Source organism: Onychomys torridus, chromosome 16 (assembly GCF_903995425.1).
Source record: "Onychomys torridus chromosome 16, mOncTor1.1, whole genome shotgun sequence".
Classification (NCBI taxonomy): Eukaryota; Metazoa; Chordata; class Mammalia; order Rodentia; family Cricetidae; genus Onychomys; species Onychomys torridus.
In genome coordinates, this window is record NC_050458.1 from 65,531,947 (window position 1) to 65,556,667 (window position 24,721).

General features: G+C 50.6%; 1 protein-coding gene across 2 annotated transcripts in view; it reads right to left on the reverse strand.

The window, feature by feature from the left end:
- Galnt6 (polypeptide N-acetylgalactosaminyltransferase 6) overlaps positions 1-23,487 on the reverse strand; it is a 38,874-nt gene extending 15,387 nt beyond the window's left edge. The window contains exons 1-4 of one of the 2 annotated variants that reach the window (XM_036208640.1): positions 23,350-23,487; positions 15,353-15,578; positions 9,590-10,178; positions 7,845-8,017 (exon numbers count right to left, since the gene is read on the reverse strand). In XM_036208640.1, coding sequence (XP_036064533.1) covers positions 7,845-8,017; positions 9,590-10,083 — 667 coding nt within the window. In that variant the 5' untranslated portion in view covers positions 10,084-10,178; positions 15,353-15,578; positions 23,350-23,487. The remainder of the gene's footprint in view (positions 1-7,844; positions 8,018-9,589; positions 10,179-15,352; positions 15,579-23,349) is intronic. The other variant, XM_036208639.1, reaches the window with a different exon arrangement.
- Positions 23,488-24,721: the final 1,234 nt, after the last annotated feature.

The window sequence follows — 24,721 nt, forward strand, 5'->3', positions numbered from 1 at the left end:
CTGCTCAGGACAGGGGCAAACCCCTCTCCTCCACCCATGCCACCCACACTCACAATGCTATCTATGAGAGACAGCTCCACCGCTTTCCCCCAGCCCTGAAGAACTCTGCACCTTAGTGCACGCCTGCTCCTTCCCAGCCTCACCTCACGACCCCTGCACCAGCATCCTTTAGCTACTCTACCCGGAAGCCAAGCTGGGCTCTCCCCGACCCGTCCCTTCTTCAGAGCTCCTCTGTCAACTCCACAGTTCTTATCACATTCCTACTCTTGTTACCTCAGCTAGAACAGCCAACTGCTCTCCCAGCCTAGGGTTCTAGAAACGGAAGCTACCTTAAACTGCAGTTTCCTTGCTGGGTGGTGGAGGTGCATGCCTTTAATCTCAGCACTCAGGAGGCAGAAGCAGATGGAGCTCTGAGTTTGAGGCTAGCCTGGTCTACAGAGTGAGTTTTAGAACTACACGGAGAAACTCTGTCTTGAAAAACAAAACAAAACAAACAACAACAACCCCCACCCCTGCAGTTTCCTTTCTCTTTCCTTACTGTTTGAAGAAGACAATTGAGAACCTCAAACATGCTAGACAAATGCTCTACCACTGAGCAATGCCATAACCCCAGATCGCCCCAACGTTCTCTCTCCAGGGTCTCTAATCCAGGCTGGTCTCAAAGTCGTATTTTATTCTTTCATCTTTTGAGTCTCTAACTTTTAAAAATTTGTGTGTATGGTGTTTTCACCCGCATGCATGTCTGTGCATCATATATGTGTGGTGCCCATGGAGGCCAGAAGAGGGTGTCAGAGCCCTGGAACTGTAGTGACCTGCCAGGTGGGTAGTGGGAACTGAACCTGGCTCCTCTGAACCAGCAGCCGGTGTTCTTCAGTGTTGCATCCTCTTTCCAGCCCCTGATCTCAAACTTATGAGGATGACCTTAAATTTCTGAGCCTCCTGCGTTCACCTCCTGCACACTGGAATGACAGGCATGTGCCACAATGCTTGGCTAATGTCTTGCTATGTCTTGCTATGAGTTGAACCCAGGACCCTGTGCATGCTAAGCAAACACTCAACTGAATTATATCATCCCCCCCCCCCCCCCCCCCCCCCCCCCGCCTCAGAGGTTTTTGTTTGTTTGTTGGTTTGGTTTTTTTTTTTTTTTGACAGGGTTTCCCTGTGTAGCTTTGCGCCTCTCCTGGATGGACTCAGGCTCACAATTCTCCTGCCTTAGCCTACTACAATCAGATAATTTTACTAACAGTGTTTCAAACGTGCATTAAAAACAAATCCAGGGTGTGGGAGCCCATTTTCAGGTTCTTTGTGGCTTTACCCAGCAGGTCCACATAGAGGATGATTAGGACCACAGGCCTGAGTGCAGGTGTCTGAGATGGTCTGCACTTGGCTGTGCTGGGGGAGGTCTTTTGCTCCACCCCCTTGGTGTCAGAGACAGTCAGGGCCCATTGGAAAAGGTTCCAGGCCCTCTCGAGGCTATCCTGTGTTTTCTATCTGTTTATCTTCACACTATAACTCATTCTATCTAATATTTCCTGCTGCTCACACTCAAGAAAACTCTGGGGGGCTGTGGGGTTGGTGGGTGAATGCCCCGCACCCAGGGCCAGTGAGCCGGAGTAGTGTGTGAAGGTGCTTGCTATGAAAGTCTGGCAACCTGAGTTGAATTACTGGAACACAGAATGGAAGAAGAACCGACTCATAAGTGCAAAGCCCCGGGTTCAGTTCCCAGCATTCAGATGGAGGTGGGGGGCGGAGGGGGGGGAGAAGAAATCCAACCAACCAAACAACAACAATAAATAAAAAAATAACCCACCTCAGAATTAGAATATAAACCTAGCAATTTCACTTTTGGGTACAGATAAAAAAATTAAAAACAGGGACTGAAACAGATATTTTTATACCTGTTCGTAGGAGGATTAGTCATAAAAAAACCACTTGTAAAACCATCTAAATGTCCACCAACATATGCATGCATAATGAGGTCTATCTACACTAGGGAATATGATTCAGCCTGAAAAAGAAAGGGGGTTCCGATGCATGTTCCACAGACAGATCTTGAAGACACTATGGAACGTGGAAGAACCGTCCCAGAAGACAAGCGCGGTATGAGGTGCCTAGAATGCACAAACTCAGCAGAGAGAAGGTAGAATGGTGGCTGCCTGGCGCTGGGGCAGGTGGCGCTGTGGTTTTAACGCGCACAGAGTTGCAACATGGGAAGATGTAACAGGTCTGCAGATGGAGTGGTGATAGCCGCGCAGCAGTTGGGTGGGTCTGATGCCAAAGGACTGTGCCCTTAAAAATGCAAAGATGGGACCAGTGGGGGATGGTTCAGAGGGCAAAGGCACAGTGCTGAGGACATGAATTCCATTTCCAGAACCCACGTTAAAAAAGTCAGGTGTGTGTAGGGGAGGTGTATCCAGAACTCCGACAGTGAGATGGAAGGCAGAGGCGGGAGATTCAGAGGAGAGGGGTGCCCAAAAGTTGTCCTCTGACCTCCATACATGTACCATGACATGGGTACCTGTACTCAATCACACACATGCATGCACATACAATAATAATAATAACAACAATAACAATACATTTTTCTAGACATAGTTTCTCTATTTAGCCCTGGCTGGCCTAGAATTCATTGCTATGTAACCTTTGCTTGCCTGGAACTTGTTATGTAGACCAGGATGGCCTCAAATTCACAGAGACTCGCATGCCTCAGCCTCCCAAGTGCTGGATTAAAGGTGTTTGTCATCATGCCTGGCTAAAAGAAATCTTTTCAGAAGAGAAAGGAAAACATGAGGTGGGAGCCTTGCCTCTTATGCACAGGGTCCTAGGTTTGACTCTCAGTTTGAGCATGCACACACAAAGGAGCTTCTCATATATTTAAAAGAAAATATTAAGTTCATATATTAAAATTAAAAGTGAAGCACAGAATGGTGATGCCAGCCCCTCTTGCACTATGCACACTCGCTTGCCACTCCTGACACAAGTCTCGTGACTCACCTTTGTTCACAGATTTTATATTCGTGTTTTTGGCTGCCTTGCCCACTTCCTTTCAGCTGTGCCAGGCTGCTTTCTCACCAACACACCACACCCAAGGGCCCTCGTGCTGGCTGTTGTTTTTGTGGGGAACAGCCTGGGTGGCATCTCGTTGAAGGCGCTCCCCGACTCGGTAGCCTAGCACCTCTTCCAATTCCTCTCTTAGTGGAATTGCTTCATAGAACTCATGGTTTTCTGAAATTACTCTCTGGGGGCTGGAGAGATGGCACAGTGCTTGAGAGCCCTGGCACTCTGGCAGCGGATGTGAATTTGGATGCCAGCACCCACTTCAGGTAGCTCACAACTACCTGTAACTTGACCTTCGGCCCTCTTCTTGCCTCTGTGGGCACTATACTCTTGTGCACATTTCCATACACAGACGTATTCACATATACATCCATACAAATAAGATCCTATTAAAAAATAAAATAAAGGTATTGGAGAGAGAGGTCAGCAGTTAAGAACACTGGTTGCTCTTGTGGAAGTCCTGGACTTGACTTTGAAGACCTACATGGTGGCTCACGACCACCCTTCACTCCAGTTCCAGGTTTTCTGGCCTCCACAGGCACCAGGGATATACATGGTGCACTTTCATACATGCAGGCAAGGTGCTCATAAACATAAAAAACCCTAAACATCTAAAATAATTTTCTGTCTTTTCAACTAAAAAAAAACCTAAGCAGCTAGGTGGTGGTGGTGCACACCTTTAATCCCAACACTCAGGAGGCAGAGGCAGGCGGACATCTGTGAGTTCAAGGCCAGCCAGGGCTACAAAGAAACCCTGTCTTGGAAAAACCAATAAATAAAATAAAAAAGATTAAGCTCCAAGAAGACAGGGCAGTAAAGGGTGAAGTATGGGATCTGGTTCTTACTTGTGGCAAGGAATTAAAAGTCCCCCAGCCTGGCACAGGGTCTCCTCCCCCGAGTATCAAATGCCCATATAATCAGGGTCACAGGCTGTGGAGAGGCACCTGGATAGGAGGACAGAGACAGGTACACTGTCCTTCAGAGACACAGCCCTTTTGTGTGTGTAACAAGAGCCAGTTAATCTGATCAAACAGTCAAACGTGTGGGAAATTTTATCCTGTGTGGACAGACACGCAGCAATTGCTGACCCCACGGTTCTGTTCCCCACTGAAGGGCACTCAGAGTCCTCCCGGGGAGGGGTGTGGCTTCTGGCACGCACACTGCCCCTAGGATTACATGTAGAGGGGTGCCTGTGACTACCACTGTGGACAATGACATCTGTCCAGTCAGGGAAGATAGCATACGGTCTCAAAGCAGGACTCAGAAAATGAAGGGGACCAGCCAGAGTTCTCAGGTGAGAATTTAGAAATAAAAGTGGCCTTAAGAGGGAGTATGTGTGGGTGCTGGAGAGGTGGCCCAGTGGTTAAGAATTCTGGATGGTCTTACAGAGGACCTGGGTCCAGTTCCCAGCATCCACTTGGAAACTGACGATCATCTGTAACTCCAGTTCCAGGGGATCCTCTGGCCTCCAAGGGCATCAGGTACACACATGGTGCACAGACATACATGCACACAAGACACTTATACACAGAAGGAAAAACAAAACAAAAAAGAATGAGCCCTGGGCAACAGGAGGTGACCAGAGAAAACAAAGGAATGTGGTCTGGAGAGATGGCTTAGTGTTTAAGAGCATGTGATGCTCTTCTAGAGGACCTCAGTTCGGATCCCACATCAGGTTGCTCAAAACCACCTGTAATTCCATCTCCAGGGGATCCCCTAGCTTCCTAGGGCATCTGCACTCACATGCACATACCTACACACGTACACCTATAATTTAAATATATTTAGGAACACAGGCCCGACGGCCCGCTGTGAAAAGGAACTGTCTTGGTTGATCTTTTCCTTTCTTTTTTGTCAACTTGATACACACTAGAGAGATTAGCAGTTGAGAAAAGACCTTCCTAAAATGGGCCCGTAGTTCAAAGCCGACTGGACACTTTCTTAATTAGTGATTCATGTGGGAGATCACTGTGGGCAGTGCCACCCCTGGTCATAAGGTCCTGGGTTCTATAAGCAGGCTGAGCAAGCTATGCAAAGCAAACCAGTACATAGTGCTCCTCCATGGTCTCGTCTTCAATTTCTTCCTCTGGGTTCCTGCCTTGAGTTCTTGTCCTGACTTCCTGTCCTTCATGCTGAGCGACACCTATAATCTACAATAAACCCTTCCCTTTCCAAGATGCTTTTGGTCATGGTCTTTTGTCGCAGCAAGAGAAAACCCAACTAAGATAGAAACTGGTATCAGGAGTGGGGTGTTGCTGGGACAGACCTGACCATGTCTTTTTTGGGAGGATTGTGGAAGGACTTTGGAACCTTATCTAGAAAAGCCAATGCGTGTTGAGATTTTACGGAGCTGTCGTGGGAACTAGAAGGTAATGTTGAGAGCAGCAGATAATGGAAGCCTGGCTTGTGAAGTTTCAGGGTCCCTTAAAGATTATATTGGGGCCATGAGATATTTTGAATTAAGAATCAGTGGTTCTGGTCAGCCAGGGCCGAAGACTCCGCTGTGATTTAGAGGAGGCCAAAATCACTGAGATGAACTCTGCTAGGAATGTTTCCTTGGGGTCATCACACAGAAGCTGTGGTCCAAAGAACAAGGCTGGAGCTCGTCCTGGCAGCTGAACTTGGTCATGTGGAAGAGTCACCCAGGTGGTACTGGTTTTAAAGGCACAGCAGATGTAGAGAGCAGCTGAGGCTGGGCACCATGAGAGGCCAGGGGCCATTACTGGTGAAGGTGCAGTCTCAGTTTCAGAAGAAGCCCTGGGCTTGAAGGGGTCCTGGAGAACAGCTGAGGCTTGGACTGGGTCAGGGTCCCAGAACAGAGCCCAAGAGACACTACTCAAGGAGTAGCCCAGCATGCCAGAACCATAAAAGCACCACCAACAGCAGCAGCAGCTGTGGAGAGGAGCTAGCCTGAGCCTACAGGATGAGCTATGCGTGCTGTGAATGGCAAAGCTACAGAAATGGGGCTTTTCGGAGCCAAGAAGACCGTGAGTTCCAGATGTCAAGACACTGATATGTTTACATTTCCAGACTCGGGCTTTGTTTGGATCCTATTGTGACTGTGCCCTGATTCTTCCTTCCTGGAGTCCTTAACTTGATTTTGTTCTTCTAGGAGCCCGCCCTTATGTGCCTGGCACTTGCCCACGACTGGGACCTTCTTGCTGCAACCCTAATGCTTGTGTGGCCAAAGGGCCTGTCTTCCCTGGGAAAGTGAGAGCTCCTTCAATGAAGCTTTAACAGTGCTCATGCCCAGCCCCCTCTTCTGCTGCCTCATGCTCTTGCGGGATCCTTCCTAGCCCAGGGCAAGAGGTAGGAGAACCAGGGCTCTGGCTGTAGCACAGAGCGTGAGCATGGGTCCCCAGTGATACCTCATTTCTTTTTACATAGATATATTGAGCCTGGCATGAACGCCACTTCAACACGTGGGATGGTTCATTTTGTCAACTTGACAGGGCCCAGAATCATCAAGTGATGAATCTCTGGGCATGTCTGTGAGGGATTATCTTGACTAGCTTAATTGAAGCAGGAAGCCGCCTGCTATGGGCGCCATTATTCCTGGTATCCTGGACTGTAGGAAAAGCACACGTGAGCCGAGCACAAGCGTTTAGCGCTCTCTCTGCTTCTTGACTGTGGATGCAGCGTGCCCAGCTGCCTCCGGTGCCTGCCACTGTGACTTCCCCACCACAGTGCACCATAACTTTGAACTAAAAGCCAAAATAAACCCTTTCTTCCTGAACTGCTTTTGAGTCTAATTTTTATAACCCCCCCCCCCACCGTGTATATGGGTGTCTTGCCTGCACATATACCTGTGCACCATGGAGCTCAGAAGAGGGCATCAGATCCCTTAAAACTGGAGTTACAGACAGTTGTGAGCTGCCGTGTGGTTGCTGGGAATCGAACCTGGGTCCTCTGGAAGAGCAGCAGGTGCTCTTAACCCCCGAGCCATCTCCCCAGCCTCTGGACAGGTATTTTACCACAGCGATGGGAAAAGAAACTATGACATCGGTAGAGAACCTGCTTACTGTGCAGTCCTTGGTGTGAGCATCTCAACAAACAGAACACAAACTCTTGCACCCTGTAATCTCAGATCCTATGACAAGCCTAAACTGCAGCTACACCCAGGCTCCCCAACAAACATGCTCATGTCTCTAGGACCCTACTTATGCTCCTCTCTCTTCCAGGAATACTCTGGAACTGATGGGAGGGCGAAAACTTGGTGAGCAATCTCCTCTATAAGCAATTAGGACAAAAAGGGCTTCTGGAGGGAAGGGGGCTTCAGTAGCAGAGGAGTGGTCTAGCAGAGGGACACCAGGAAGGCCCTCCAGCCATCTGTCCGCCCTGCCCTCCCCTGCCCTCCCCTTCCCTTCTCTTCCCTCCCTTTAAATAGTGTGTGTATTTTCACACACCTGTGTGCACACACTCACAGCACTCAGGTAGAGGCGGTGGTGTATGGATCTTGGGGTTCAAAATCAGGTCACCAGGCTTGGCAGCAAGTGCATTCCCCTGCTGAGCCACTTTGCTGGCCCTCTCCTGAGTTAGGGATGCGCTTGGAGGCCCCGCTGCTGTGTGGTCAGATGAGTTCCAGGCTCTAGGAATGTGGCCTGTATGCCCTGTCCCCCCCCCCCCCCCCCGCCTTCTTCGTGTCCCCCCCAGCCCCCCCACCCCCCCCCCCCCCCCGCGCGCCTATGGGTCAGGTGTGATGCGAAGCAGAAGACCGGATCCTTAGAGAGGGCCTGACTTCCTTGGAGCCCCTGGGTCCCGCCCCTCCTCAGACCCGCCAGCCTCACCCTCTGTGCTGGCATCATCCACCAGGATGATCTCCTTCAGCAAGACGGCAGGGCTGGTGTGCAGGACGCTGTACACCGTGCGCAGCAGAGTGGACCAGGCTTCGTTGTGGAACACAATGATCACGCTGGTGGTGGGCAGTGGGGGACAACGCCGGAATCTCTGGTCAACACACCTGGAACAATGGAAGGGAGGGCAGAGCTCTAAGTCCTGGGGGCGCGGGAGGGGAGGAGTTCCAGCCGGGCAAAGAGCTCTAGAGCTCCCTAGCTCCCCAGTTTCCCTGCCCGCCCCCCCATCTCCATTCCCTGCTGTACTCAGTGGCTCCACCCTCCTACCCTGTGCAGTACTACCCAGCCCCCTCCAAAGCCACCCCTGAGCTAGCTCAGTGCCCATGCTCAGGTACCCCACCCCTCCCCCAACTGCATTTTGCTCTCAGGCCAGGTGTTCCCAGAGCTGACTCACTCTGCACCTTAGACACAGCACAAGGTGTGACTGTTCAGAGGTCCCCAAGGGCAGAGTCATTAAGGGCAAACGTTCCGCTGAGGAATCTTGCTATTCAGTATGAGGAAAAGGTCCTCCCTAAGAGTTCCAACTCACACTTCCTCTCAAAGCCCTCTCCCGGCTCCCTGTGATATGACTCTAGCAATTTTCTGGGACCTTCCCACCTCCACCCCCCCCCTTCTTCTCCAGCAACAATGACACCTGACTATCCTGCCCTCTGGACACTGTAAGGGTCGGGGCCTGAATCTCAGGGAACACACAGCTGAACATCCTTTTTGTTTTGTGGAGACAGGGTCTCCCACTGTAAACCAGACTGGTCTCACATTGGCAATCCTCCTGCCTCAGCCTCCTGAGTGCTGGAATTACAGACTTTCGATATCAGACCCAGTTTCCTTGACACATGACTCTTTCCTGCTTGTCAGGGAGATGTTGTACGGGCCTGCCAGGGGGCTTCCTCAACTTCCTGCTCTGGCTGCCCCTATGACAATGCCCTTCTTTGCTGAGAGGCTCCTGATAGCCCAAGCTACACTTCGTTGGGTTGTAATACAAGGCTCAAGTCTGGGGAACCCCAGGCTCACAACCCTTTAGGATCATGACTTTTAGTGGGGCCTCTGGTTTCTTTCAAACTCATTGGCTAAAAAAAAGGACAATGGCTAAGTGTGGAAGACAACATAATACTTCATCAGGACAGAGGATACAGCGGGGACATATTAGAGGTGAGGGCCGTTCTAAGACTCAAGTACGTGTCTTCTTTCCAAAGCCAAGAGTACAGTATCAATGGCTTCAAGTGGAATGACTTTATGGGGCCTGTGGCCTTCACTAGAGGGGACCCAGTGGTGTGGGGACCTTCTGGACCACCACAGCAGCAGTCAGGAAATGTTCGCTCTCTCAGATTAGCATCAGAGGCCTAGATGGCAGGGGCAGGCTCAGCATCTTGAGGGTACAGAAGCCACAGCTCTGCCCAGCCCCTGCCAGTGCCCTGTGCCAGATGCTGGTCTGCAGCCCTGCTCCCTCCTCAGCTGTGTTTTAGTCTCACAGGTCCCAAAGGGCCTCTGCCAGACTATAGTATTCCTGAAATCCAGCCTGTGGGGTCAGGGCAATTGGCCAGCAAACGAGAAGCGGAAATCCCTGCCTAGTTTCAAATCTCCTCAGCTTGCTTCCTGACAACTGGCCGGTGACTGCAGGCCTCCTGGCCACACTTCTGGGAAAGCTCTGGCCTCCTCGGAGAGTTCTGGATGCTACTTACTCAGGGGGTCGGGTGTCTGGCCCCAGGGACCTCTGCAAGGAAATGCGGTCGCTGGCAAAGGCATTGAAGCAGTGTTTGTTGTAACCCTCTTCCTTTTCCTGGGTCTCTAGAGGGGTCCACTCTTTCTTCTGAAATGCTTTTCCATCTGCCCCGGGGCTGTTGGGGTCTTGAGGTGGCCGTTCCCAGAAGGGCTTCAGCTCAGCAGCGGTATAGAACCCTGGGAGGCAGGAGCGGTTTGTGGAGGCCAGAGTCTGCTGGGGTTCCGGGGCCCTAATCTGCAGCTTCGGCATGACGTCTCTAATGTTGTTTACAGCCCCTAGCATGAGGTCCAGGACATGGTCCTTCTGGCCCACCAGGGACTTCAGCCACGGTTTCTCCATGGCCTGCTGCTGGCTTTTGCTTACGTCCCTTTGCCGGATGAAGAGGAAGAGCATGAAGACGCTGCCCAGCATGGCTAGGCGCAGGGACATGTGGCGTCTGCGAAGAAGCCTCATTTGCCCGACTGGAATCCCAGCAGGGTCAGCACCAAGTCTTGGGTCACTTTGGAAATAGCTTGATATGTCAGGGTGGCCACGCCAGGGGCCTCAGCCTGAGAAAAGAGGGGATATGAGAGACAGGAGTCACTGCAGAGATGGGGAGGGAGGGGCGCGGGGCCTGAGATGGCTCATCAAAGAAGGAATGGTCCCAGTGCACATCCAGCATCCTGGCACCTAAATTTCCTCTTGTTGTAAACGAGAAAACTGGGTTCGGGTCTTTCCTGCCAGAAGGAAACTACTTTGGGAAACACCTTGCCACTAAAATAAAGTTTAGCTGGAACACGCTCATCAGTGCCACAGCTCAGAAGATAGGACTGGACAGCAACTCCATGAACCCCCTGCAGTTACATTCCTAAGTGGTTTTGGTTTTTGAGACAGGGTTTGCTAATTAGCCCAGGCTGGCCTTCAATTCCTGATCCACGGCCTCCTGTGTAGTGGGATTACAGGCATGGACCACCATGCCCAGCCCACTTTGTATGTCAGGTAAACCGGTTTGTGTGACCCTGGAGGCCTGGGCAAGAATGTCTATAGCAGCACTGATCAAAAATGGTAGCAATGTGTAATCAGACTTGAACAGTGAAGTGTGAGACCGCCACACTGGGAAGCCCTCCAAAGCTGCAAAAGGAACGAACCACCTGTCTGTGAAATGCTGCTGGAGCAGTGGGGTGAAAAGGTAAGCTGTGGAGAGCTAGTGTCGCCATTTACCAAAAATTATAAAATATTCGCATGTTGAAGATGAAGGTGTGCAAATAATTGTGGCAAAGCTATAAAGAGGCTAAAAGCAAGAAAGCCAATGTTTCTGAAGAAAGACAAAAATGTATGAACTGGTCAGGCATGGTGGCACACGCCTTTAATCCCAGCACTTAGGAGGCAGAGGCGGGTTGGTCTCTGTGAGTTCGAGGCCAGCCAGGGGGTGAAAAGAAAAAGAGGTCCAGATTAGAGGTAAGCAAAGGAGGACTAGAAAGTCAGAGACACAGTCTTCTTTCTAGAGGTGAATGGTGATGCTGGTGGCATCTTACCCCTTCCTCTTCCTTTTGAGACAGGGTCTCTCGGTGTAGACCAGGCTGGCCTCAAGCTCACAGAGATCCTGCCTCCCCAGTGCTGGGACTAAAGGCGTGTGGTACCACACCTCGCCTACTCTTCTCTTTATGTCTGACACAGGTTTCATAAATACAGTTGACACTGAAAAAATGCAGGGGTTAGAGGTGTCAACTTCCTATTCAGTTGAAAACATAACTTTTTTCTTTTTTTTTTTTAATTTATTTATTTTCATTTTATGTGCATTGGTGTTTTGCCTACACATACGTCTGTGTGAGGGTGTTGGTCCCCTGGAACTGGAGTTACAGACAGTTGTGAGCTGCCACACAGTTGCTGGGAATTGAACCCTGGTCCTCTGGAGGAGCAGTCAGTCCTCTTAATTGCTGAGCCATCTCTCCAGCCCCGAAAACATAACTTTTGACTCCCCTAAAACTACCACCAGTGGCTATTGACTGGAAGTCTGCCCGATAACAAAAGCCCTCAATCAATCCGCATGTATACTCCATATGGTGGCCAATGCACATTAACTATGAAAGGTCACTGTGTACCATGATGTTAGATATTTCTGGAAGAATGAACAGCTCAGATAGAGACAATCAGTGTCCAAGGACATTGTAGGCTGCTACTCTCGATGCCTGAGGTTACCACAGGAGCACAGGAGAGGAAGCTATGAGATTATCACCACAGTATGTTTACACACATTTCAGTACTGTACATATTACAGTTCATTTTATGCAATTATGACTTATTTCAGGTTTGAGGCCTCAAGTGTCTAAACACATTCTTCACAGAGCTTGCTCCCCACCTCCAGCTGGGACTGACCATGTATCTTAGATCTGATGCACTGTTCTCAGCTTCAAATAGCACCACGTACACCGAGTGCTTGTGTGCCCAAGTTCTGATAAACTGTTCATAGTAGATTTATGAGGATGGGGGTGTAGCTTAGTTGGCCGAGTGTGGTGGACAAGTCATCTTAACACTCAAAAGGCAGAAGTAGAAGGATCAGAAGTTCAAGGTTATCCTCAGCTACCTAGTAAGTTCAAGGTCAATTTGGACCAAATGAGACTATTAAAAAAACACACACACACAATAGGTTGTGTATCTTTTGTGCCAGATACATTATTATCTACATATATTTTATGCATTCATAACAAAGCTAATTGAAGTACATTTCTAGGTTCATCTGTTAGTTTTTCAGATTGTCAAAAATTCCCTGCCCCTCAAAATGCACATATGGGTGGGCCCATGGAGTTCAAACACTTGTTATCCAAGGGCCAGGTGGATCCTTCTGTATTTACTCGCTTAGAGTATGTGTGAGTGTATTTTGGTTTTTCGAGACAGGGTTTCTCTGTGTAGCCCTGGCTGTCCTGGAACTCACTCTGTAGACCAGGCTGGCCTCAAACTCAGAGAGATCCACCTGCTTCTGACTCCTGAATGGTGGGACTAAAGGCGTGCTCTACCACTGTCTGGCAGTTAGTTTTTGACAGGGTCTCACTATGTATTTCATGGGCCTAAAACCCATGATCTCCTGCCTCAGCTCCCACAAGCTGAGATAATGAGCATATGCCACTAATTCCGGACGAAATGATGTTGTTGCTGTTTTCAACCTAAGATTCTGTGACAACACCCTCCAGGCAGGACTAGACATGGGGGTGGGGGGTTACCAGGCAGCACCCCAGTGGGAGGATGAGTATGAAGAACCTTCTGTGGGAGCTAAGCTATAAAGATCACTAGCTGATAGACGCTGAGGGCAAGAGGCATGGCCTCAGGCTCCATCCCCCTTAGAGGAGCCTCTACGGCTGCCGTTAGTGCAGGATTAAGGGAGAAAAGGCAACATTTCTCAGAAGTCTGGCAGTCTTATCAGTGTGCACAGTCAGTTTTCAAAAAACAGTGTTTCTGCCATTAGCCACGTGTGACCCGTGGGAGATTTATTTTATCTGCCTAAGCCTTGATTTCCTCATCTATAAACTAGGCGTCACTAACACCCAACTGGGTTGGCTGTGTTGAGGATCAAGTTAGGTGATGTATGTAAAACCTACCGCAGAGTTCATGTCGTTTTCTAAGCCCTCAAGTACTTCTATTGTTAGCGTGAATAAAGCCCTGTGCAGTTTCCCAGCAATTACCCCAGGCATCTTGGCCAAAGCCACATCATCACATCTTGCATGCTTTGCTTAAAAGTGATCCTCCTGGATTGGTGGCAGGATAGTTACCCGCTCCCCAACACACACTCCCCGTTCCTCGCTATGTACACAGTAATCTACCTGTTCAGTCTACTCTGAAGAGAAGACAAGCAACTCAGCTTGAGCTGTTTAGTGCCGTTAACTAACCCCACAGCGTGTCCTGCCCGTGGGAAGCCGGGTGTCGGGAGTCCCTTGCATGTGGAGAATAAGTACATGGTCAGCCTGGACTCAACGGCCAACAAGCTCAGTCTGTGCCGGGGAGACAGGTGGTTCCTCTCATAGCATGACCAAAAATCAAATGAAAGAAATCCTCATTTTGAGGTTGGAGAGATGGCTCAGCAATTAGGAGTGCTTGCCGTTTTCGCCGAGGACCTGGGTTCAGTTCCCAACACAAACATGGCAGGTGACAACTCCCTGTTACTCACACCAGGGGATCCAGTACCCTCTTCTGGCCTCCAAGGGCATTTCCTTCATATGGCACATACCCATACATGCAACCAAAACACCCATACCCACAAAATAAAAACCAATAAATCTTTTTTCCAACCCTGTTTTGTATTAAGGATTATCTAGAATATGAGAGGCATTTATTGATTCTGTTGATATGAGCAGCAGACCTGCTATGCACCAGGGACTCAGGAAGGGCAGGGGTGAGTAAGACCTCCTCTTGGGGAGTGCATGGTTGGTTAATCAGATCCCAGAGAACACAAAGCAAGAATGGAGCACAGGAGGGGTGTCACTGGGTGTTAGGAGGGTGTATCGGAAACGGTAAATGGAGGAAGACCAAAACGCCACATGGGGAAAAGCTTGGGCTGGGCACCCAAGTTCATTCACTTTAGTTGTCTGAACAAGCTGAGCATATTTTAAGCAAAGAGCATCATCCCAGGCTGAGATGGAATGGCCAATCAGAGCAGCAGCTCAGGATGGTGGGAACAGGAGGTCAGAGAGGAGGAGCTGTCCTTGGCTGGAGGTGGTGGGGCTGAAGCCTAGCGCCAGTCCTAGGCTGTTTGCCCTTGAGAAATGAGGGACAGTTTTCCAGGAAGGTTTTTCTAGGAACACAACAGCTGGTGGCCGATGAGGTGGGCGGGCAAGGTGCTGCTCAGCAGCTGGATGTGCTGCTCAGCAGCTGGATGTGCTGCTCAGCAGCTGGATGTGCTGCTCAGCAGCTGGATGATCAGGTAAGATCTGGACCTGGAGATCCGACCCAAGGAGCAGCCAGGATCTCAGGGTGGGACACAGAGGTACACAGTGGGGTGTGAGACTCAACTCTTTCCCCAAGGAGTGTGAAGGTCTTCCTGTAGAACAGGAAGTGGGAGAAAGAGTCCTTGGGGAAACAACTCAGCAGTTAAGAGGGCTGTGTGCTCTGAGGACCTGGGTTCAATTCCCAGCACCCACACGACACCTCACAACTGCTGTAACTCCAAACTCGGGGAGATCTGATGCCCTCTTCCGGCCTCACAGGCACCAGATACCCAAGCGGTATGCAGACATACACGCAGGCAAAACACTCATACGCATAAAATAAAGAAATTAAAAAAAAAAAACAAAAAAAAGAAAAAGAAAAAGAAAAGAAAATTAAGTGAAAGAGGTGGTTCCACAGGGGAGGCCAGAAAGGAGTGAGCACCGAATGCAGGCTGGTCCTGTGAGGCCACGCCGCACTGCCTGTTCAAGTTCATGGACAGTAAAGGGTAGCAAATAGCGCAGACAGCAGAGAAAGGCAGCGCTTCCTCCAGGTCTCTCAAAGGCTTCGAGGAGGGAAGCGGGATGATGAGTGGAGGCTCTTTCCCAGGGTCTGAGATGCTGAGGGCCAGGCCCCAGGGGCTCTGCTTGAGCTGCAGACCTCAGTCTAGGGGCTGTCAAGAGCAGACCAAGCTCTGCAGACTCGGGCAGGTCTGCTGAGCTACCTGTGGTCTGCACTCTTCGGCAGCTTTCTGTTTACTTCCCACTCCATCGTGAGACACAGGCATGGTAATGCTGTGGTGACTAGCCAGAGCCAGGCCAGAACTCACCTCCTCCAGGAAGGCCTCCCGGAGCCACCCCTCACTCCAGCACCCTCATCCAGGCGCTGTCTGTGGTCCCTTGAAGAGGCGGACACCGTTGTTCCTTTTATTGTCCCTGGAGAAAGAGACCTTGGGTTAAACTGAACTCCTCTGAAGCATCCGCTCTCTGGATCCAGTCTGGCTGCCGAAAGTGTTCTCTCTGGAACCCGCAGTTCCTCAAGGTTCTAACCACATCCTGAAACGAAACGAGACACCTGTGATTAGACTTGGCAGGAAGAGACTTGTTCTCTGCAGTGTTGGCTCAGCATGCCAGCAACAGGAAGATATCCCTAGAGAAAGACCAACTTCATGGATGCCACGGGGCTTTGGGGTCAAGGGTTCCTGCTCCATGCAGATGCAAGGCCTAGAATCATGGTTAGCAAGGCCAAGAGGTTGCACCCCACAAGCCTTGGGAAAGGAATAACCCCTCCTGTAGTAGTTGGTTAAGTTCAGGGCCCTGCAGGACCCACGTCCCTACTGTTCAGGCCTGTGCAGCCTGGCCTCCAGGCCACCAGCAGCAGGTATGCTGACAGCCCTCCCTTGGGTCTGTTGCTTCTCAGACTGCCAGAGCTAAGATGCCCCAAATCCTGGTTGAGGAAGCGTTCCCAGACTGAACAAATGGGACGGACTCCACTAGACACAGCATGGATTCACTTCTCTCACTGCCCTAGAAAGCGAGCCCAGGGTCTACCCAAATACTGATTCCAACCTGTCACTGTATGAAAAAAGTCTTTAAATGACCAAAATTGGGGGGAGGGGCATTAGAAGGGGCTGGAGAGATGGCCCAGCAGTTAAGAGCACTGGCTGCTCCTGCAGAGGACTCTGGCTCTGTTCCCAGCACCCACATGAGGGACCACAACTGTTCAGAACTCTATCTAGTTCCAGGGGATCCAGCACCCTCTTCTAGGGCACCAGACATGCATGCAGACAAAGCAGTCATACACATAAAATAAAAATTAATTTTAAAGAAGGCTAGAATATGAAAAGACAGTTATAGTGGTGCATGTCTTTAGACCCAGCACTCAGGAGACAGGTGGATCTCTAAGAGTTAAAGACCCTCCTGGTCTACATAGTGCGTTCCAGGCCAGGGCTACACAGTGAGGGACCGCCTAGAAAAAAGAGGAGAAACAGGTGTACCACATGTCGACCTGGGGACATCGCTCAGTAGTGGAGCGCTTGCCCAGCATGTACCGTCTCTAGCGTGACAAAAACAAACAAAACAACAACAACAAAAAACCCCCAAAAACTATTGGCATTGTTTTATTATTTTCCTCTCAGTTATTACTTATGGCTACAGCATATATCAAAGTCTCAGAATAGCTCTTAGCTTTAAGGTTTTCAGAGGCACAAATGCTACAGATTTAACAAGGATCTTTGGAAAACTTTATTTTTGCTTTTAGTTTATAAACTTTGAATAATCAAAATTTAGTATTATTTCATCCTACTGAAGGTGACACATATTTCTTGATATAAAAATCAGAACTTGGGGTGGGGATGTAGCTGAGTCAAGGGCTTGGGCACGTATAAACTGGGTTAGGCGACATCTAACCTCAGCACTCAGGAGGTGGCAGCAGGGCTCAGAAGTTCAAGGTCATGTGGCTATACAGAGTGTGTAGCCAGCCAGGGCTATGTGAGGACTTGTCTCAAAGATGAGATGCAATGCAATAAAATAAAAACTAAAAAATGTGTTCTTCAAAAATTATACTTCTAAATGAAGGTAAACACGTTTAAATGATCCCATTTTCGGGTAATTTTTGTTACTTCACATACTTTATACTTCTGATGTTATTACAAGTGTAAAACTGCTCTGAGACTTTTAAGCTATACTGCCACGCTTACATGAGTTCCCGGTCCAGGAAAAGGCCCTTCTTCGTAGTCACACATTTAAACTTGTGTGGTACAACCCCATCCTACTGCTGGCCTCTTCCGGAAAAGTCTTCTCTGGTTTTATATCATCTTCAGTAAAGCAACATGAAAAATCGAGTATAGAAAATTCCTAAAACTAGAACAATATTGACCTGCTCCCCTTACTGACCTGTCTTTGGCTTTCTCCCTCCCCCACAACTCCCCGCCTTGTCCCCCAGCGCTGAGGATCTAACCCAGGGCTTCATAATGCTAGGCAAGGGCTTTTTACCACTGAGTCATACTTCCAACTCTGGCCTCCTGTCTTTCCTTGTTCTTGATTCTCATCCTGACACAAGCCTGCCTTGTGTCAACGTGTCTCTATGCCTGGACTCCTGGACTTCCAGGGCCATGCCATTTGTACCGTTCTGTCCCTGGCAAAGTCTGAAGTACCAACTGTATGGAGTAAGTGACCCAGCCTCTTATAACTGGAATGAGCCAGAGGGGTTAAATGTTGGACAGCGGTTTTCTAATGATGCCGAGTGCACTTCCCGAAAGGGTTTGAGTTAGGTGGCATTCTGCTGTCACACCTCGCTTGCTGTCTGTACTATCTGGGTATCCAGCAGCCTTGTTTTAGAGCTGAGCCAGCTTGGCGGGATGGCTTCACTGGTGACACACAGCTAGCAGCTCCTGGCAGCAGGTCCTGGTTTTCAGTTTTTAGACCATTGCTATGTTCCTGCCACTCTGACCTCCTCATGGAGGGACGGGGCTCTTCTGAGCCTCCCTTCCACTCCTAACCCCTCACTGCCATTCCCTCCTAACTCCCACTCAGGGACCAAGTCTTAAAGACGCCGAAACTAGGAAGTACCAAGTGAGGTCTTGGCTCAAGAGAAAGACAGGGCCAGCCGCCCAGAACACAGCCTGGCTGGCCAGGTGGCCTCTTTGTAATGAAGTTTCTTCCTGTTTATTCAAATGGACCACACACCTCAGGGAGAGTATAGACGTGGCCTGCAGGAAGAGAGCTGTCGCCTGCAGGAAGAGAGCTGTCACGCCATCCCCACAGGATATTTGCTAAAGTTAATTGGCTCAATTACAAATCTCTTAAAAAGCATAGGGTGGAGTCACTCTGACCAGGTGCATAGATGCATGCAGGTGGACATCATGGTGGAGAAGGAACAGGTTGGTTTCAAGATCCTGGAGGGGGAAGGGTGCGACAAGGCCGTCTGGTTAAATGGCTATCCCTTCTTCCTCTGTAACATGTTCTTATCATCAAGCCAGGTAGCCTCCCCTGGCCTGTAGTCACATGATGAGAAGCCACTCTCCAAAGCTTTCCTTCCTCCTCGGATGCCTCTGGTCACAGACAGTGGGAGATTTCCACTCCCTGTCCCTGGGTTACCCGTTAATGCACACTTTGCTCTTCCTGAAGACCAGCACTACAGCGATGTGGTTCATTCTCCCAGAACGGTGTGACCAGTTATTTCTGTAGCCAGCCCGTCAAACCCCCCCCCCCCCCCCCCCCCCCCCCCCCCCCCGCACATCTAGGTTCATTTTAGGTTTACATAAAATGCTGAACCGAAGTTATCCGAACAGATTTTCTTCTGAAAAACCAACGAGTTTTTCTCTCACCACCGTGGAATAGGATCAGGGTCTGGCATAAAAAGGCGTTTGTTACACTTTTGTTGTCTTTACCCCAAGCAAAACTCACTGAAACTCAGAACAACAGGCAGCCTCATGGGCAGTTCAGCAGCACACAGGCTTTATCCCCAGGACTCCAGGGACAGGGACGGAGGGTCTCGGGTGGGAGGAGGTGGGCCTCTCTAACCTCCCAGACCTTGAATTGAGTTTTGCTACATGTTCCCTGTTGAGGGAGGAGACAAGTGTGGGGTCATGGGACAGATGGTTCTAAGAGCTGGGGCTAGGGGTTGGTGAGCTGAAGTGTGACCCTCTCTTCTCCCTGGCATCCTGCCCTTGGCTGCAGGAGTCCTGCCCAGGACGGCTGGATACTTCCTCCAGCCACAGCACTCAGGTTTGCAAGCAGCCAGCTAAGCCCACTGACTTGAGCAGGTCCCCGCTGCTTCCAGTACCCCCAAATCCTGGTCCACGACAAGATCTGTTATGTTCAATCCCTTCACAGTGCCAAGGTCACCAAGCACTTGCTGATTATGCCCTGCCTCCTGGGTCCCCTCCCCCTCCCCGCTGCAAGCCCTCCCTCTCCACTCAAAGCTGTTGTCAAGAGCTGTTCTCGCCCTGGAGGGCGGGATGTAGTGCCTGCCTGCCAGATTCCTTTGGGCTTCCCCACTTCATGATGAGCAAAGCCCTGGTCACGTTTCTTTAGACGAAGGCTATTCAACGGTGGCAGAATCATCCAGTAGCCAGCTTCCCATCTGCATTTACCTTCCAGCCTAACCAGACGCTTGGCATGGCTGCCTTTCCCTTCCTAAGATCTCAACAAGGCAAAAACAAAGTAGACAATCTAAACTCTTGCTTCCACTTTTTTTTCCGAGTTATCTCCTGAGGCTGGAAAGATGGCTCAGTAGCTAAGCGTGCTTACTGCTCGCCCAGAGGACCTAAGTTCAGTTGCCAGCATCCACATCTGATGGTTCACAACTGCCTGGAACTCCAGCTCCAGGGGGATCCAACTCCTCTCTGGCACACACACATACACATAATTAAAATTAAATTAAAAACAAATAAAAAGATGTCTTCCTAGTAGGAAGTGTCCTATATTCTTGGAAAGCATAGAGCAGAGGATCAAGAGTTCAAGGCCAGGGATTGGAGAGATGGCTCAGTGCTTACAAGCATTTGCTGCTCCTGCAGAGGACAGAGGGGTTCACGACCACCCGTGACTCCAGCCCCACGGGATCTCATCTGACCTCCGTGGGCACTGGGCATGCACAGGGTTCACATACAGGAATGTAGGCAAGAAAGACCTTTGCACACATAAGATTAAATCAATAAATAAAAGAGTTCAAGGCCACGTTCATTTACATGAAGAATTTGAGGCAACCGTAGGCTACATCGAACCCAATCTCTAAAAAAAAAACAAAAGAAAACAAGGCTTCCTAGGTGTGCCACTGCCTCTGGGGACTGGTGTGCATCTTTGTCCCCAAAGCCACCTACCTGTCAAGCTTTCTCCACGTGGGACTTTCCCACTAGATTCACAGAGGACAGTGAAACAACAAGCCCACACACCCACATCCGCAAGGCCTGTTTCCCAAACTTCTGCATCCAGATGTGTGTTCTGACTGTTAGGCCAGCCTCCCAACCTCAAGGTATCCATCCCTCTGCACTGAGGGGTGTGTGTGTGTGTGTGGGTGTGTGTGTGTGTGTGGGTGTGTGTGTGTTCATGTGCACGCATGCATGTGTTCAGGAGTATGTGTATATATGTGTGTGTGCATATTCATGAGTGTATGTTTATGCTCATGCATGTGTGGGGGAGTGCATGTATGTGCATACATGTGTGCACGTGTGAATGTGTGTGTGTGCGTGCATGTATGTGTGTGTGGAGTCACTTCCTTCCCTGTCTGTCTTTTGCTTGCACTAGATGCAGAGCTGCAGGTAAGAATGGAGTTTCGGGACCCTGCTGGGCCGATCCCACAGGGCTCTCAGGTGCCAGTGGAATCCTTCTCTGAGCCCTTTTCTGCCTGGGCTGAACCCACCCTTGTTTACCACACCAGCCTTTCACCCAGCACAATTACAGCATTGAGATCCGTGCAGAGACAGGCACTGCCCTGCACTTGACCTCTTGCTCATTGAAACCCTTACTCTGGTCCCATTGGCCACAGTCGGGCATTTTGGGCTTTTCCAGAAGAAAGGCTGAGGGTCTATGAAGAGCCAAGTTCACCCAAGCTCTGGCACAGCCAAACACCCGATGTGGTGCCCAGCTTTGCTTCCACAACTGGAGACACTGGAATGTGTCCATCAGACCCAGGAATGTTTAGAGAGATGCTACCATCCTCTTTCATTTGCTTTTTCAAGCAAAAAAGATATTGCTTACAAGGACCCAGGCTGTCACTTCGGTATGTCACCCAGGCTGCCTTCAGCCTGACTCCTGGGCTCAAGCAATTCTTTTGCCCCATCCTCCTGAGTAGCTGGGAGTGTAGTGGTGGTGCACACCTTTCATCTCAGCACTTGGGGGTTGGGGGCAGAAGCAGGTGGGTCTCTAGGAGTCTGAGGCCAGCTTGGTCTACAGAGTGAGTTCCAGGACAGACAGGGCTATGTAGAGACCCTGTCTGAAAAAACGAAAATAGAATTAAAAAACAAAACAAAACAAAAAAACCCTCACACAAGTTATGTTTTCTTTTTTGTTTGGTTTCGGTTTTTGCTTTTGCTTTGAGACAGAGTCTCCTGTAGCCCAGGCTGGCCTCAAACTCATTATGTAGCCAAGGATGACCTTGAACTTTGGATTCCCCTGCTTCCACCTCCCCAATGCTCAGGTTACAGGTACGTGCCGTCACACCCAGTTTATGCCATGCTGCAGACTAGACCCAAGGTCTTATATATACTAGGCAAACACTCTGCCAACTGAGCCACATGCCCAGCTCCTGCCTTCTGTTTTACCCAGAAGGAAACTGATGTCCAGAGCCGTGACACATTTTACATCTGGTTGGCCCCTAAAGCTCCAGGAGCACCTCCTCATTTGCGTCCTGCCCAGGGAGTGTTGACATGACCAGACCGAGGTTACACAGCCACATTAGTGTGGCAGAGCTGAGTCAGCCACCTGCAGCCTTCATATACACTGCCTCCCTCTGGGAGCTCTCTCAGGTGAGGATGAGGCTGCCCCTCCCCAGCCTGACCTGTTCTAGGCAATGGCTACAAGAACTCAGCCGTGTGTCGGGGTTTCTCCCAGTTGTACTTGGACTATTCTGATCTCAGAGGGCGCCAGACAATACCCAAGGGGCCTCGCCTTCCTGGACTCTTCTGAGGGCTGGAGGCAGTACCAACATGGGCAGTGATTACTCAGTAGCCAATTTCCTTCACAGTGTCCCTTGCTCTATACACTTCCTTTTGACAGCCCTGTCTTGCTCTTGGATCCTGGTGCTACCCCACTGGCAGCTCTCTCCTGCCACCTCTGGGCTCCTGAAACACGTGGCATGGCTGAGAAAACGGAGCCGGGGGATGCCTGCCTGTGATGATGCACGCTACTCTTGAGTAATTTGAATGAAGTGTATTTCAAAACCCTGATCCAGTCATCACATGAATTTGCCTATCTCATCCTTCTTTGCTTTTCTCTGATGACAGGGGCACAGCTCTCCCGTCGGGAGGAGAGGAGGGCCTGTGTAATGCACACACATCTGCGGTTAAATGAACATAGCCCTGGAGGCTCTTTGGTGTGTCTAGAGTCTTTAACCTCGGCTGGTGCCTGCCCTTATGGGTGTGGGGATGAGCTCCCTGGGGTCCTCTCCCTGGGGCCACTGTGGTGAATTCCTGCTTGAGACAGGGGTCCTCTTTGGGCTCTGGGCACGCTCTCATCAGCAGAGCCCCCACGAGCCAGCCGTGGGCTGGAGTCCGGGACAACTGGCCCTTGGGCAAGTCACAGGAGGACTCTCCTTATAGTCATCACGAGGGATGGAACAAGTGAGGAGAGAATCAGGAAGTTGGTGACAGTCACAGCCGCCGCCACACACTCCCTACCCAATATCACAGAACTCTGTTCTCTACTCCTCAAAAGCGCCAAGCATGGGGGCGCCGGGGTGGGGGGAATCAATCAGGCAAGGGCTCTGAGGGGCCCCACCAACGAGGCTTCCCCAGGTCTGTCCCTTCCGCGCAGGGGTGACACGGCAGGAAGGACTCTCTCGGAAGGACTTCCCGCGCTTGAACACACGAGGTGGTCCAATCTGGGGAGGCGCACGGTCGGAGCTCCCGGCTCGCCCCCCCGGTTTCTGGACCATAAAGATGGGGAAGGTCGTCCCCCCCCCCCGGGGGGGGAGGCGCTAGCTGCCACCCGCCGGACAGACGCAGACGACGTGTCTGGCTCGGCCCCTTCATTTTACTGCCGGTCGGAGAGGAGGGGCGCGGGGTACGGGGAGGCGGGGAGCCGGGGCTCAGAGCGAGCGCGAGTCCCCAGGAGCTGCGGGCTGCCGGGTCCCAGGGCACCCGGGGTTGCGCGCACCACTGCTGCTTACCTATCGCGCGGAGACCGAGCCGTCGCCCGCCGAGCCGCTCGCCGGTTTCCCGACGGCGCGGCCGGGAGGGCGGGTCCGGGGCGGGTCCTGTCGTGGGTGGCGCCCCGCCCCGCTCGGGCAGGTGCAGCGACTCCGCTCGGACCCGGGAAGCGCGGGGTCCCAAGCTGCAGGGGCCACGGCTAGACCAGATCTCAGGCCCTCGCCACCCCAGGCCACTGGCACCTGGCACCGCATGTTCCAGGCGGCGAGAGCAGCCAGCCACGGCGTGCCTGCCTGGAGCCCGAGGCCAGCAGTACAGGACGTGCTGGGCATAACCCCAAAGGCTCATCCGTGTGTCTGAGACAGATAATGTGTGGATACATCAATTCCTCTCCCTGTTGTGGAATATTATTTAACTAGACAAAGATGTGTTACATTTGTTTATGGTGCAGAATATAACTTTAACCGTGTAAAGGTTTGTTGCTTTTGTTTATGTACATTTGTTATGAAAAGATGTGTTGCATGTTTCTCCTTGACTGCCTAAGGCACCTTAGGTCTAATAAAGAGCTGAATGGCCAATAGCTAGGCAGAGAAAGGATAGGCCGGGCTGGCAGGCAGAGAATAAATAGGAGAAGAAATCTAGGCTCAGAAGAGAAAGGAAGAATGAGAGAAGATGAGGAGGAGAGATGAGGGACAAGAAGCCGGGCTGACACCAGCCAGACAGGAGAAGCAGTAGAAGTGAGGCGTCCAGAAGTAAGAAAGGGAACAAGCCCCGAGACCAAAGAGATAAAGAGAAACGGGTTCCTTTAAGTTAAAAGAGCCGGCCAGAAGCATGCCTGAGCTAGGCCGAGCATTTAACTAATAAGTCTCTAAGTCATGGTTTGGGGGCTGGTTGGTGGCCCAAAGGAAAAAGCCTGGTACACCTCCCATCTAACTGCCTCTGTCATTGTGTGTATGTGCCTTGTAAACTAGAGGCGATTGTCTGGCTTGTTTACAGGGGTGCTGGGACCCGAACCCTGGACCTTATCCCTGAGCCACAAGTGCCCTTTACTGCTGAGCCATCTCCAGACTTCGTGTGTGTGTGTGTGTGTGTGTGTGTGTGTGTGTGTGTGTGTGTGTTTGAGCCAGAGTCTCAAGTGGACTAGGTTAATCTTGAACTCTCTCTATAACATAGTTGAGGCTGACCTTGAACTCCTGTCCTACAGCCTCTACCTCCTGAGTTCTGAGATTACAGAAGTGTACCAACATACCTAACTTGGATGCTCTTTTCTGGTAGACACTGGTGACTATGGTCCCAGCATTGGGGAAGCTAACTTGGGAGGATCTGGCATTGGAGGCAGCACAGTCAAGTCAGCTTGACACATGCTCTGCCTGAAAAAAACAAAAAAAAACA